Source organism: Schistocerca serialis, unplaced genomic scaffold (genome assembly GCF_023864345.2).
Source record: "Schistocerca serialis cubense isolate TAMUIC-IGC-003099 unplaced genomic scaffold, iqSchSeri2.2 HiC_scaffold_1261, whole genome shotgun sequence".
Classification (NCBI taxonomy): Eukaryota; Metazoa; Arthropoda; class Insecta; order Orthoptera; family Acrididae; genus Schistocerca; species Schistocerca serialis.
Window position 1 is genome coordinate 4,794,532 of NW_026047471.1, and position 15,558 is coordinate 4,810,089.

A 15,558-nucleotide genomic window follows, 5' to 3' on the forward strand; every position below is an offset into this window, starting at 1 on the left:
AGTGAAGGGGGAGGCGTGTTTATAGCGATAAAAAGTGCAATAGTAGCAAAGGAAATTGACAGGGATCCAAAATGTGAAATAATTTGGGTGAAGATCAGGGTTAAAGCAGACTCAAACATGGTAATTGGATGTCTTTATAGGCCCCCTGGCTCAGCATCTGTTGTGGCAGAACACCTGAAGGAAAATTTGAAAAGTATTTCGAGTAGATTTCCCGACCATGTTATAGTTCTGGGTGGAGATTTTAATTTACCAGATATAGACTGGGAGACTCAAACGTTTATAACAGGTGGCAGGGACAAAGAATCCAGTGAAATTTTTTTAAGTGCATTATCTGAAAACTACCTTGAGCAGTTAAACAGAGAATCGACTCGCGATAACATGTTAGACCTTCTGGTGACAAACAGACCTGCACTATTTGAAACAGTTAACGCAGAACAGGGAATCAGTGATCATAAAGCAGTTACAGCATCAGTGATTTCAGCCGTAAATATAAATATTAAAAAAGGTAGCTAAATTTTTCTGTGTAGTGAAAGTGACAAAAAGCAGAGTACTTGATGGCTCCACAAAAGTATTATCTCATGTACAGATAGTGTTGAGGATCAGTGGACAAAGTTCAAAACCATCGTACAATATGCATTAGATGAGTATGTGCCAAGCAAGACTATAAGAGATGGAAAAGAGCCACAGTGGTACAACAACTGAGTTAGAAAACTGCTTCGGAAGCAAAGGGAACTTCACAGTAAACATAAACATAGCCAAAGCCTTGCATACGAACAAAAATTACGTGAAGCAAAATGTAGTGTGAGGAGGGCTATGTGAGAGGTGTTCAACGAATTCGAAAGCAAAGTTCTATGTTCTGACTTTGGCAGAAAATCCTAAGAAATTTTGGTCTTATGTCAAAGCGGTAAGTGGATCAAAACAAAATGTCCAGACACTCTGTGACCAAAATGGTACTGAAGCAGAGGATGACAGACTAAAGGCTGAAATACTAAGTGTCTTTCTCCAAAGCTGTTTCACAGAGGAATACTGCACTCTAGTTCCTTCTCCAGATTGTTGCACAGATGACAAAATGGTAGATATCGAAATAGATGACAGAGGAATAGAAAAACAATTAAGATCGCTCAAAAGAGGAAGGGCCGTGGGACCTGATGGGATATCAGTTCGATTTTACACAGAGTACGTGAAGGAACTTGCCCCCCTTTTTGCAGCGGTGTATCATAGGTCTCTAGAAAAGTGTAGCGTTCCAAAGGATTGGAAAAGGGCACAGGTCATCCCCGTTTTCAAGAAGGGACGTCGAACAGACGTGCAGAACTATAGACCTATATTTCTTACGTCGATCAGTTGTAGAATTTTGGAACACATATTATGTTCGAGTATAATGACTTTTATGGAGACTTGAAATCTACTCTGTAGGAATCAGCATGGGTTTCAAAAAGACGATTGTGTGTGACCCAGCTCGCGCTATTTGTCCACGAGACTCATAGGGCCATAGACATGCGCTCCCAGGAAGATGCTGTGTTTCCTGACTTCCGCAAGGCGTTTGATACAGTTTCCCACAGTCATTTAATGAACAAAGTAAGAGCAAATGGACTATCAGACAAATTGTGTGATTGGATTGAAGAGTTCCTAGGTAACAGAACGCAGCATGTCATTCTCAATGGAGAGAAGTCCTCCGAAGTAAGAGTGATTTCAGGTATGCCGCAGGGGAATGTCGTAGGACCATTGCTATTCACAATATATATAAATGACCTTGTGGATAACATCGGAAGTTCACTGAGGCTTTTTGTGGATGATGCTATAGTATATCGAGAGGTCGTAACAATGGAAAATTGTACTGAAATGCAGGAGGATCTGCAACGAACTGATGCATGGTGTGGGGAATGGCAATTGAATCTCAATGTAGACAAGTGGAATGTGCTGTGAATACATAGAAAGAGCATTTATCATTTAGCTACAATATAGCAGCTCAGCAATTGGAAGCAGTTAATTCCGTAAATTATCTGGGAGTAGGCATTAGGAGTGATTTAAAATGGAATGACCATATAAAATTAATCGTCAGTAAAGCAGATGCCAGACTGAGATTCACTGGAAGAATCCTAAGGAAATGCAGTCCGAAAACGAAGGGAGTAGGTTACAGTACACTTGTTCACCCACTGCTTGAATACTGCTCACTGGTGTGGGATCCATACCAGATAGGGTTGATAGAAGAGATAGAGAAGATCCAACGGAGAGCAGTGCGCTTCATTACAGGATCATTTAGCAATCATGAAAGCATTATGGAGATGATAGATAAACTCCAGTGGAAGACTCTGCAAGAGAGACGCTCAGTAGTTCGGTACGGGCTTTTGTTGAAATTTCGAGAACATTTTCACCGAGGAGTTAAGCAGTATATTGCTCCCTCCTACATATACCTCATGGAGAGACCATGAGGATAAAATGAGAGAGATTAGAGCCCACACAGAGGCATACCGACAATCTTGCTTTCCACGAACAACACGAGACTGGAATAGAAGGGAGAACTGATAGAGGTACTCAAGGTACCCTCTGCCACACACCATCGGGTGGCTTGTGAACTATGGATGTAGATGTAGATGTATAAATATGTATGTCAGTTTTCTTGTTGCCATTGATACATGTGGTGCTGCTGCTGCTAGTAATCATATGTTATATTATCACAATGATTTACTTTCGAATTTTCAGTGATATTGTTATTAAAATAAATTTTTTGTATTTTCCTCACAGGGATGGGCCTCGCCCTTTTGGGTTGGCAATTACTGGTAGTGCACACCAGCCAACATTTAGCAGTTCCTCTGAGACCAAAAGTCGTATTATGATTGAAAAACGGGATGATGTGGTGCGGCCAAATGTTAGTAGCAGTGGAGGAACTCCTGGTTCCAGCAAATCTTGTGATGGCACGCCAAGCCCTGCTGGAAGTACACCTGTCAAAGGTGTTCAGGCAGATAATAGCCTAGCTGGAACCCAAGTAGTTATTGGAGTAACTGACAACAAGCATCGCTCAACAAGCAATGCAGAAACGTAAGTTAATAAATGAAAATATATCTCCAGCAAGTTGTGTGTACTCTTTCCTTTCTTCTTGACTGTGATTGTATCCAAGCTATCTTAGAAAATTTGCAGTTGGTTCTTGGTTATCACCTTGCAATTTATGTGTTAAACAATGGCAACTCTAGGTTGGAATATCAGTAATATTAGGAAAATGATAGATTGCTACTTACCATAAAGATGACCTGTTGAGCTGCAGGCAGACACAATGAAAACCCTGTTACACATTAATAGCTTTTGGACAAAGCCTTTTTCAGCAAAGGAAACATCTCATATCCTGACAAGAAAGCACACATCATGCATGCATGACCACTAGCAAACGATCGAAGCATCTAACCTTTGGCATTCTTCTGTAACACTATATTCACTTACATACGTGACTCACTCCTTCAAATACACTGGTCAAAACAATTAGGGAATCAGTTGAGATGTCTGGGTTCTGAAGTATTGTCATTGGCAGAATGAACTAAAATGGTTCAACATCTTTCTGTCGGTTCTACGGGGTGGAGACAACAACATTACAAAACTTTCTGGCAGATTAAAACTGTGTGCTGGACTGAGACTCAAACTTGGGTCTTTTGCCTTTCATGGGCAAGTGCTCTACCTCTGAACTACAGAAGCATTCCTGGAGTGCTAATTCTGCAAGGTTCGCAGGAGAGCTTCTGTGAAGTTTGGGAGGTAGGAGACGGGATACTGGCAGGACTGAAGCTGTGAGGATGGGGCATGAATCGTGCTTGGGTAGCTCAGATGGTAGAGCACTTGCCACGAAAGGCAAAGTTCCCGAGTTCGAGTCTCACTCCGGCACACAGTTTTAATCTGCCAGGAAGTTTCATATTAGCACACACTCTGCTGCAGAGGGAAAATCTCTTTCAACAATATTACGATCACTGAGATAGTACTGCAGATGGGATTGGTGTTGACTTGTGTTTACTCTACCAAACGAATTACACAAGTAGTTGGATTCAGGGAGAGCCATAGGACGGATGGAAGTGGGACAGACACAGAGAGAGGTGGCTGCAGGCATTTGAGTGTCCCAGAGTGTAATATCTAGGACCTGGACACAATTTCAGACAACAGGAACCATTGAAAGAAGGCAAGGCCAAGGTCATCCGTGGGTAACATCAACAAGAGATGACAATTATCTCTGGTTAATAGCTCGTTGAGACAGGAGGCTGAATGCACCTCAACTGCAATGCACCCTCCAGGCAGCAACAAGACAAAATCGCCTTCGGGAATGTGGCCTGTACGCATGGAGGCCTATGGTGTGTGTCCCATTAAAACCATGACACCAGTTAGCCCACAGAAACTGGGTGAAGGAACATCAGGATTGGAGTCTTACTTTTCACAGATGAGTCTAAGATTTTGTGTTCAGCCGGACAACACCATTCCCTTATCTGGAGAGAATGTGGAATTCAGAACAATCCTGTTTCTGTGCAGGAAACATCACCATATCATGGTGGTTGACGAATAGTGTGGGCAGGAGTCAGTATTGGTGGATGTACGGACCTCTATGCTGTTCAGAATGGTGCTTTGACTGCTCAGAGGTATAGATACGAGATCCTGTGACCTTCTGTTGTGCCCTACACAGGTGCCATGGGAGATGGGTTCCTTTTGGTGGACGATAACACTCTTCATACAGAGCTGCACTGGTGGACAATGTGCTTGAAGCTGATGGAATTGAACAAATGGAGTGGCTAGCTTTTTCACTGGATTTCAACACAATTGAGCATGTCTAGGATGCATTTGGCAGGCACATTGCAGCCACATAAGCACCTCCCACAATGGTTGCAGAGCTGGATACTGCACTCGTGGAAGAATGGTCAAATATCCCTCAAGAGCTGATTGATAACCTCACACTGTCCGTGACATGCAGGTGTGCACCTGTACTGGCTGCCTGAGTTGATCACGCACCATATCATAGGGCAACGAAATGACTGTATCACTATTATGGTAGCCTCATGGTGCCTCACTCTATGTAAATGCCATGTAAACCTCAAGTAAAGAGTTGAGACAGCAAAATATCGTACTTTATCACACACACATTCCACTTGTAACTGCTTCCCTTTCATGCATCTCAACTCTTACAACTGCTATCTGATTTCTGTACAAATTGTAAAGAGCCTTCTGCTCCCTGTATTTTATGCCTGCCACCTTAAGAGTTTGAAAGAGAATATTCCAGTCAAAATTGTCAAAAGCTTTGTCTAACTCTACAGATGATATAAATGTAGGTTTGTCTTTCCTTAACCTGTCTTCTATGAGAAGTTGTAAGATCAGTATTGCCTCACATCTTCCTACATTTCTATGGAATCAAAACTGAACTTCCCCTAGTTCAGCTTCTATCAGTTTTCCCAATCTTCTATAAAGAATTCATGTTAGTATTTTGCAGCCGTGACTTATTAAACTGATAGTTTCTCACCTGTCAGCACCTGCTTTCTTTGGAATTAGAAATATTATATTCTTCTTGAAGTCTGAGAGTATTTTGCTTGTCTCATACATCTTGCTCACCAGATGGAAGAGGTTAGTCATGGCTGGCTCTCCCTGAGCTTTCAGTAGTTCTAACAGAATGTTGTCTACTCTCGGGGCCTTGTTTCGGCTTAGGACTTTCAGTACTCTGTGAAATTCTTCACGCAGTATTATATCTTCCTTCTCACCTTCATCAACATCCTCTTCCATTTCCAAAATGTTACCCTCAAGTGTATTTCCTGTCTATTGACTCTCTATATACTCCTTCTACCTTTCTGCTTTCCCATCTTTACTTAGGTCTGGTTTTCCATCTGATGTCTTGATAGTAACACAGGTAGTTCCCTTTTCTGCAAAAGTTCCTGCTTAGCCATTTTGCATTTCCTGTCAGTCTCAGTTTTTAGACATTTGTATTCTCTTTTGCCTGCTTCATGTACTGCATTTTTATATTGTCTCCATTCATCAAGTAAATTCAATATCTCTCATTTTACCCAAGGACTTCTGCTAGCACTTGTCTTTTTACCTACTTGATCCTCTGCTGCTTTCACTATTTCATCTCTCAAAGCTATCCATTCTTGTTCTATTCTATTCTATTCTATTCCTTTCCCCCCTTGTCAGTCATTCTCTAATGCTTCCTCTGAAACTCTTTACAATCTCAGGTTCTTTCAGAGTATTCCTATCTTTTTGCAGTTTCTTCAGTTTTAAACTACAGTTCATCACCAATAAATTGTGCCCAGGGGCCACATCTGCCCCTCGAAATGTCTTACAATTTAAAACCTTGTTCCTCCATCTTTCTGTGTCATCTGGCCATTTTCAGAATCTTATCAATACTCATCCATAAACTTTCAGGTGCTAATCTTGTACTCAAATGAAGAAGCTTGTTCAAGATCTTCCAAAATTCAGGTACAGTCTGAGCCCTCAAATATGTTTGTCCAAGCAACAAGTGCGACATAGGCATCTCAACTCTGCCATGTTTGGCTATAGATGAATTTTTGAAATGAACATGTGCTTCAGAGGGAACAATTGACAAGAATGCTTTGAGGAATGAAATAATAAAGGCAGCAGAGGATCAAGTAGGTAAAAAGACAAGGGCTAGTAGAAATCCTTGGGTAACAGAAGAAATATTGAATTTAATTGATGAAAGGAGAAAATATATCAATGCAGTAAATGAAGTAGGCAAAAAGGAATACAAAAGACTCAAAAATGAGATCGACAGGAAGTGCAAAATGGCTAAGAAGGCATGGCTAGAGGACAAATGTAAGGATGTAGAGGCTTATCTCACTAGGGGTAAGGTAGATACTGCCTACAGGAAAATTAAAGAGACCTTTGGAGAAAAGAGAACCACTTGTATGAATATCAAGAGCTCAGATGGAAACCCAGTTCTAAGGAAAGAAGGGAAAGCAGAAAGGTGGAAGGAGTATATAAAGTGTCTATACAGGGGCGATGTTCTTGAGGACAATATTATGGAAATGGAAGAGGAGGTAGATGAAGATGAAATGGGAGGTATGATACTGCGTAAAGAGTTTGACAGAGCACTGAAAGACCTAAGTCGAAACAAGGCCCTGGGAGTAGACAACATTCCATTAGAACTACTGACGGCCTTGGGAGAGCCAGTCCTGACAAAACTCTACCATCTGGTGAGTAAGATGTATGAGACAGGCGAAATTCCCTCAGACTTCAAGAAGAATGTAGTAATTCCAATCCCAAAGAAAGCAGGTGTTGACAGATGTGAAAATTACCGAACTATCAGTTTAATAAGCCACAGCTGCAAAATACTAATGCGAATTCTTTACAGACGAATGGAAAAACTGGTAGAAGCTGGCATCGGGGAAGATCAGTTTGGATTCTGTAGAAAAGTTGGAACACGTGAGGCAATACTGACCCTATGACTTATCTTAGAAGCTAGATTAAGGAAAGGCAAACCTACGTTTCTAGCATTTGTAGACTTCGAGAAAGCTTTTGACAATGTTGACTGGAATACTCTCTTTCAAATTCTGAAGGTGGCAGGGGTCAAATACAGGGAGCGAAAGGCTATTTACAATTTGTACAAAAACCAGATGGCAATTATAAGAGTCGAGGGACATGAAAGGGAAGCAGTTGTTGGGAAGGGAGTGAGACAGGGTTGTAGCCTTTCCCCGATGTTATTCAATCTGTATATTGAGCAAGTAGTAAAGGAAACAAAATAAAAATTCGGAGTAGGTATTAAAATCCATGGAGAAGAAATAAAAACTTTGAGGTTCGCCAATGACATTGTAATTCTGTCAGAGACAGCAAAGAACCTGGACAAGCAGTTGAACGGAGTGGTCAGTGTCTTGAAAGGAGAATATAAGATGAATATCAACAAAAGCAAAACGAGGATAATGGAATGTAGTTGAATTAAGTCGGGTGATGCTGAGGGAATTAGATTAGGAAATGAGACACTTAAAGTAGTAAAGGAGTTTTGCTTTTTGGGGAGCAAAATAACTGATGACGGTCGAAGTAGAGAGGATATAAAATGTAGACTGGCAATGGCAAGGAAAGCGTTTCTGAAGAAGAGAAATTTTGTAACATGGAGTATAGATTTAAGTGTCAGGAAGTTGTTTCTGAAAGTATTTGTATGGAGTGTAGCCATGTATGGAAGTGAAACATGGTCAATAAATAGTCTGGTCAAGACGAGAATAGAAATGTGGTGCTACAGAAGAATGCTGAAGATTAGATGGGTAGTTCACATAACTAATGAGGAGGTATTGAATAGAATTGGGGATAAGAGGAGTTTGTGGCACAACGTGACTAGAAGAAGGGATCGGTTGGTAGGACATGTTCTGAGGCATCAAGGGATCACCAATTTGGTACTGGAGGGCAGCGTGGAGGGAAAAAATCGTAGAGGGAGACCAAGAAATGAATACACTAAGCAGATTCAGAAGGATATAGGCTGCAGTAGGTACTGGGAGATGAAACTTTCACAGGATAGAGTAGCATGTAGAGCTGCATCAAACCAGTCTCAGGACTGAAGACCACAACAGAACAACAACAACAACACATGTGCTTCAGCCTTTCCGACACTACAAATTTTATGAATGAATTGCTAACAAACTGGACACCATTTTAACAAGAACCTGTGTGGCCTCAGTTGTAATTAGGGATTTTTTATCAGGTAAAATACCACATACAGTACTGAGACCGACAGTCCATCAACACTAGAATATACTCTGTCGAGGAGTTCCTTGAAAAATTAAGCTGATTATTGTTTTATTGTTGACTGCGTTTACTTAAACTTATGGAATGACTTTTTTCGGTTTCATAAACATTTTATTTTTATCTGTTATTACTTTTATGTTGTAATTTCATGTAGTGACACGTTCCATGATCTTGGAGATTTGCTCCCATGGAACTTGATGTGTAAATAATAAATAATAAATAAATGAATTATCTCTTCCCCTTAGATTTAATATGAAAATATCAAATGTGGCTAAACCATTAATGCTTTGTAGGATTATAGGACATGTCCTGTAGTGTGTGACTCTGACATAGTTCTCATTGTAGTTTGAACTCATTTATTCAGATTTTTAAAATAATTAAATTTTAATGTATTCACTAATTTATATGAAATGACTGTCTTTCATGCAGATACCAAATTAAGGGTACTCTGCAGGTACTCAAATCCACCAATGTCTCTTATCTGTGGTAATTTTCTTGGATCCAATTGTCAAATCAGGTGTGTTAATAGAAGACTCAAGACTTTGAAAATTTTTGTTTGACAAAATAAGTCACTTCCACATCCAAATTAATCAGTGCAATTCCAGAAACAATTTCTCATTAACAACTCATCAGTTTCAGTTAGTATGTTCTGGGTATCTGAAAACTTTTCCTGGACTTTAGAAAATTGTTAGTGTATCTTTAATTATCTCTTGCCTGTGAGAGTAAGTGTAAAGTATTGTTTTGAAGTTCATCGAAACCCCAATACGACTGCATCTTCTTGATTCAGGATACAATTAGATTATTTTTCATTCCACAGAACCATTGTGAAGAGATCTTCAAGGATACTGACCATGTCATAAAACAAGAAATAGGCTTATTAAAAGGAAATTAAACTATTGGACAGTGTCCTTCATCACATTTAGAAAAATTCACACACACATTTATACATCAACAACTCAGACAATTGGACTACATTGTCTCTGAGAAAACAAATTTACAACCAATGACTGTATGACATAAGAAAACTTTCCCTGGGAGGCCAAATTGAACATTTGCATATATTCACAATTTATTCAAGACTTACTATCTTTGTCAGAATTCAGTGTTGCTTATTACAATTATTACTGTGAAAATAAACTTTTTCACACACAATTTATTTTCAGTTTGTCACTTCATTCCATTTTGTCTCTCTGTTTCACCAGTAAATCTTGGGACGTCCATAGTTGATACTAATAAAGAAAACTCAAGCAGGGATTAATATCTAAGTGTGACTCCGAGTGATGTTACAATACAAATGCTATGATAATGCTGTCTACACTTTTGCCACTATACTAGTACTGTCACTCTTGTCATTCACCACAACTTCAATATACCGTATTTACTCGAATCTAAGCCGCACCTGAAAAATGAAACTCGAAATGAAGGAAAAAAGAAAATTTCCCGAATCTAAGCCGCACCTGAAATTTGAGGCTCGATATTCAAGGGGAGAGAAAAGTTTTAGACTGCACCTCCAAATTGAAGCAAAGTTCGTCCGTTTTAACATGAGACACAATATCAGTTGAATGGGTGAACCAAACTACTACAGTAGTTTGGTTCGAGTCGTAAGCTTAACAGTTAACCTTTAACAAGTAGCCATTGTTATGTGTCAGGCGTTCCGCCCGTATTTATAAGGGTACCCTTCCTTTTTCATGTGCTCCATCTGGATTGAATCGATTGCTTATTTTGCTTTGATCTGACAAGTGCCGTTCTCTTTGTTATAGGTGTTTACGTCACTCTAAGCTGAAAATGCATTATTGTACTGTGTCATGCATTGTTTGTCGCAGTCTGATAATGAGTGTTTACGACCTGTCACCGCTCACGGCATGACTCACTTTTATGTGCGCTACCGTGGCCTACAATAAAAAAAAGAGAGGAATTGTCTCATAAGGGAAACAATGTCAAGAGACTACTATTTGTTGTTACTTACGCTGCCACTTTCTTTGATAATGATCAACAAGAACCAAATAATAGACAGCGTATGATAGATGATGTTCTGAACGAGAGTTTAGCGAAAATTTTTCTCCATTTGAAAATCTTTTCAGACGCCTCTTTAGTACATTACATTCTGCACAGCAATTAGAGTCATCTTAGATTTAAAAATCTAGTCAGTTGCCAAGCTTCATTTCTGACTCTATCACTGTTCAGCATAAGAATAATACAAATATAAACATGACATGATATGTATATCCTTCCGCGTTTGCTGTTGTCTCACTCTAGTTTCGTAGTTTATTAGGCGTACAGGATTTAAATGAGATAGCAGCAAACAGAAAGAATACACGGCATAATGTTTACATTCTTCTACCTTTTCTTTTACTTTATTTACTGACGCAGAGGTTTTGGTTCCAGTGTTTATATTTGTGCCTGCAAAGCATGCCTGTGTAGCACTACATATATTCGACGACAGAAGTTAGTTGTGGCGAAACCTACCAAAATTTTTTAGAACTTCCGCTTACTTTGCACTCAATTCTAAGCTGCAGGCAGTTTTTTGGATTACAAAAACTGGAAAAAAAGTGCGGCTTAGATTCGAATAAATACGGTAAATGTACCATAAGTCCTGTTTCTTAAAATGGAAAACTGTAACTAAATGAGCCTATGGTACCCCAGGTTGGCTAGTCATATTGTAGTCATGCCGTGAGATGTCCAATATCAGAGGGGCAAGGGCATGGGAAAAGGTAAGTCCAAGGTGTGCACATGCAACACAAGTAGTCCAAGTTCTAGTAGCAAACATCGGCCATCTCATTGTTAGTAAGATGAGTGGTCCAATGTTGGCAGCTAAAGCTGCGGTGTTGGCACAAGGTGATATTCCCACAAGCTGCTGCAACTTCTCCTGGCACAAGGATAGTATGACTCATTCCTGAATGCTGATGTTGTTCCATGTATCACCCTTCTGCACCAGAAAATGTCAGTTCACATTTGTAGGCACAATTAAAGCTGCTCCTTTCTGCTGTTGATAAATTGGTTAGCTGTGTATGGTCTCCTTGAGCAACCAGCAACATCAATCCCTTCTTTTGACTTTCTTTTCTAATTTATTGATTTGTCAACCTTCAAATATTTGATGTGGCTTCAAATTTGTTGCTCACAGTATTTCAGCTTAACATTTTCTTCACATGCTGCTGTACTCTCTGACAGATCTCGTGTGCAAAATTCTCATTAAAAGCTAATTTATTCTTCTTTCAGTTAATTTAATGTCTTCATTTTTATTTATTTAATTCACAGTCACTGCTTACTTCGGCCTCTTCACAGGCCTGACAGCTACACTCACCAAAATGAGATGTTAGATTTCATGATATAAAGTTGATCTTGTCTTCTTGGTTCGGACATTGGACATTCAAAATGGTTGCTATTATTTGCATGTAGATAACACCTTCATTGTTTAAAAAAAAAGTAATTAGTTGTGTACTTAATATAATAATCTGTTGTATTGACTCAAACCATGTACATCACGCTCCTTGCATTAGATCAGTTCAAATTTTCCTCTCTGTGTATGAGTTATTATCCTTAGGAAAATATGATGATGACTCAGTTTTACCCAAAATTGTATGTTAGTTCATTATAATGTAATTCTGACATTTAACATGCGACCATTGACAATTGTCATGTATGTCTCACCCTAATGTGCGACGTGTTTGTGTGAAACAATCTATTCTAAACACACAAGTATATGATTGCATTTCACAACAACAACATGTAATGTGATAAGTAAATTGATTCATTAACATCTTTTATTAAATTTTGCTCTAGAACATGCCTTGGTCATCAATCATTGGTAGGAAAATTTGTGAGAAATGCACTGATGGCTTGTCTCACTACAAAATACAAAATTATGCACATAATGGGAAAAGGCACTTAGTCCAAAATGATGGGTTTGTGGTGAATGACCGTAAAAGTTTAATTGTGTCTGAGAAATCTGATCTTGCTTTATTTGACAGTAGGGCATTTTTATTGCTGTCTACATTTGTTTAGCCACATTTTAATGAATTCTTTATAACTATAAATTTTAATTCTGTTATTTGCTTGTTACAAAGTAGAGCACCACTGTTGCTTAATATAACGCAGTACTACTCTTGTCTCTGGATCATAGTAATTATTAAATACAAAATGACACTATAGCATAAAAATTATCATGTTGCTCATGGACTCTGAAATGTTATATAATAGTATAAAGTACAACATTGATGAAATAACTGTTTACAGACACAAATGACTTGATCTTTTTCCTCTGACAATATTTTGTACAAAACAGACAGAGTCTTTCACATTCACTTTGTAAGGCTTAGTGAGGGCTTGAACTAAAGCGAAGAATGCATATTCCCTGTAGTTAGTAACAAAGAATTTGGACTTTTAATCCTACATAATTCAGTTTTTGCATTTCACTTATGGCTGTTTCCCAGTAAACCCCTGATATAAAGACATACAATGTGTTAGATCACAAACTAATTAAATCAGCAGTATGTGAGGTTGATTTCAGTATCATAGATAAATTGCATAACAGATATATTGTGTTTCTATTTTACAGGAAACTGGAGCTGCAGAAAGTAGAACGCAGTGCACCAGTTGCAGCAAAGAGACGGCTGGATAGGGAGCCATTGGGAGGGAAGGGGAAGCGGATGCGTCTGTTACCACCAGCTGATAGCAAACCAGCACCACAACCAGTGCCACCTCCTGCCCCTGCAGCCTCTGAGCATCCGGCTCTTTCTCTGCCTGTTCTTCGGCTATCAAAGTCGGCATCTGTACCAGTGAGTTGTTCACTGATTTAAAAATAGTTCTAAGTTGTAAATGAAGATATTGATTAAAGAATTCTCATCATTATTAGTAAAATTCCATCCTGAAACACCAAGATCAAATGAGACTTCATCTATGTACAAATTTAGTTAACTTTTAATTCTTTAAGTGATCTAACAATTCAGAAACTACAGGCAACAGGAAAAATATTGTCTAATTCCTATGCAAAACCTGGACGTGTATTGGGGCATGTAGAAACTGAGGGCAGAAGCAAATTCTATAAAATGTTTTCAGTGAACTGTGCATGTAAAATTTTTATAAAATTCAGACTTTTGACAATATTCATCAGTATCTTCATTAGGAAAGCAACTGATACCAAATAGTTGCTTTTCTCTTGAAGACAGTTGTAGATAATGTTGAAAACTTGGACCTTTATACAGGTTAAATGCAAAAAAATCGCCAAGGATATTGTATACATCAAATCTGCCCTGGAAAAAATTGTGATTACTTTAAGCGAGTTGATATATCAGCAAGGGATTCCATTTGGCACCACAATGTGACACAGTATGCTGCCCTATAGCATGTTATTATTAGAGCGATGTTAAGGGGCTATTTACAGTAAAACGTTATTGTCTTAAAAAATTGAACTGAACACAATAACTCCATCTGTTCGGGTGTATACGACCCGGGAGATCCGGGAAAAACCCGGTAATTTTTCATTGTTCTTGTTCTCAGTTAAATTTTTGTAATTTTGACTGGTAAGAACTGATACTCTAACAAAGGATATTACTGTATCCCGCTACTGCAGAATAATACTGCAGCAATAAAACATGAACGAAGGAAAAAACGAAAATAAAACTTAAAATGGCTCTGAACACTATGGGACTCAACTGCTGAGGTCATTAGTCAAAACTTAAAACTGCAAAGGAAATGCGCCATATACAGCAGCAAAACACAGTGCTCATACAAGCGTCTGCCAACAGGAAAATATGTCAAAGGCCTTAGGAAGACTATGCAATGCTTCGTAACAACAAATTGCCTCCGGTGAGTGTGACGTCACAACTGTTTACATTAGATTCGTTTTAGCAGTTACAAGCAGGATCATGCGTATGTGCAGGTGAGTAGTAGCTTCTTCCACTTCTGGCTACAGAAATGTGCCTGTTGGCCATGTAAGCAGTCGCAGCAAGCAGCTAGATGTTACCGGGAAAAATTTTAGTGGAGCACCCAAGCTGCCAGATTCATGCATGCGCAGCAGGCCCAGATCTTGGAGGGGGGCAAATTCATAATCTTGAGGAAAAGAAACATTTTTTGTTACACAAAGCGCATAGCATCTAGTGCACGTTAGTCTATCGATTATTAATGTGACTTTGAAACGCATCCCTGTTGGTTTTTGAACATTTTCGAACACATTCTAAGTTGATTTCTGAATGAATCGTAAGTTGATTTGTGAATATGTGCATAGTGTTCATGATGTCTCTGTCAGAAACAAACTTTCATGAGCGGAGTAAGGCCGAATGGATGAATGCCAACTGCTGTATGATTGTGTGTTTGATTGGGTTTGCGAATGATGAGCGTTGTTATAATTACTAGCGAAATCCATAGATTCAGACTACTGGAGTGAAATAAATGAATAACAGGTAAGATAGATTACGTATTTAAATGACTCTGAGCACTATGGGACTTAACATCTGAGGTCATCAGTCCCCTAGAACTTAGAAATACTGAAACCTAGCTAACCTAAGAACATCACATACACATCCAAGCCCGAGGTAGGATTCGAACCTGTGACTGTAGCGGTCACACGGTTCCAGACTGAAGTGCCTAGAGCCGCTTGGCCACTGCGGTCGGTGATTACATATTACCTTCTCGTTGTATCCAAGAAAATGAAATTTTGACAGAAAATTTTTTGCCAGATCGCTATACTAGTAAGGGTCAGTTGTACAGTCCATGACTAGCAGCCGCTTTGAGTACTATTCTGGAAGTAGCACGGAAAAACGCGTTGTATGAACATGTAACAATGCCTAACTGGAGAATAATCGCGGGTTAACTAAACTGGTGATTCTGGTAGAGTTAGTGAAGTTAACCGGCGAATAAGCTTTG

General features: G+C 39.1%; 1 protein-coding gene across 2 annotated transcripts in view; it reads left to right on the forward strand.

Annotated features, from left to right (window-relative positions):
- The window catches only part of LOC126438151 (protein HIRA-like), a 212,736-nt gene that overhangs the window by 107,159 nt on the left and 90,019 nt on the right, over positions 1-15,558 (forward strand). For both annotated transcript variants that reach the window (XM_050090526.1, XM_050090527.1), the window contains 2 exons: positions 2,743-3,036; positions 13,253-13,472. In XM_050090526.1, coding sequence (XP_049946483.1) covers positions 2,743-3,036; positions 13,253-13,472 — 514 coding nt within the window. The remainder of the gene's footprint in view (positions 1-2,742; positions 3,037-13,252; positions 13,473-15,558) is intronic.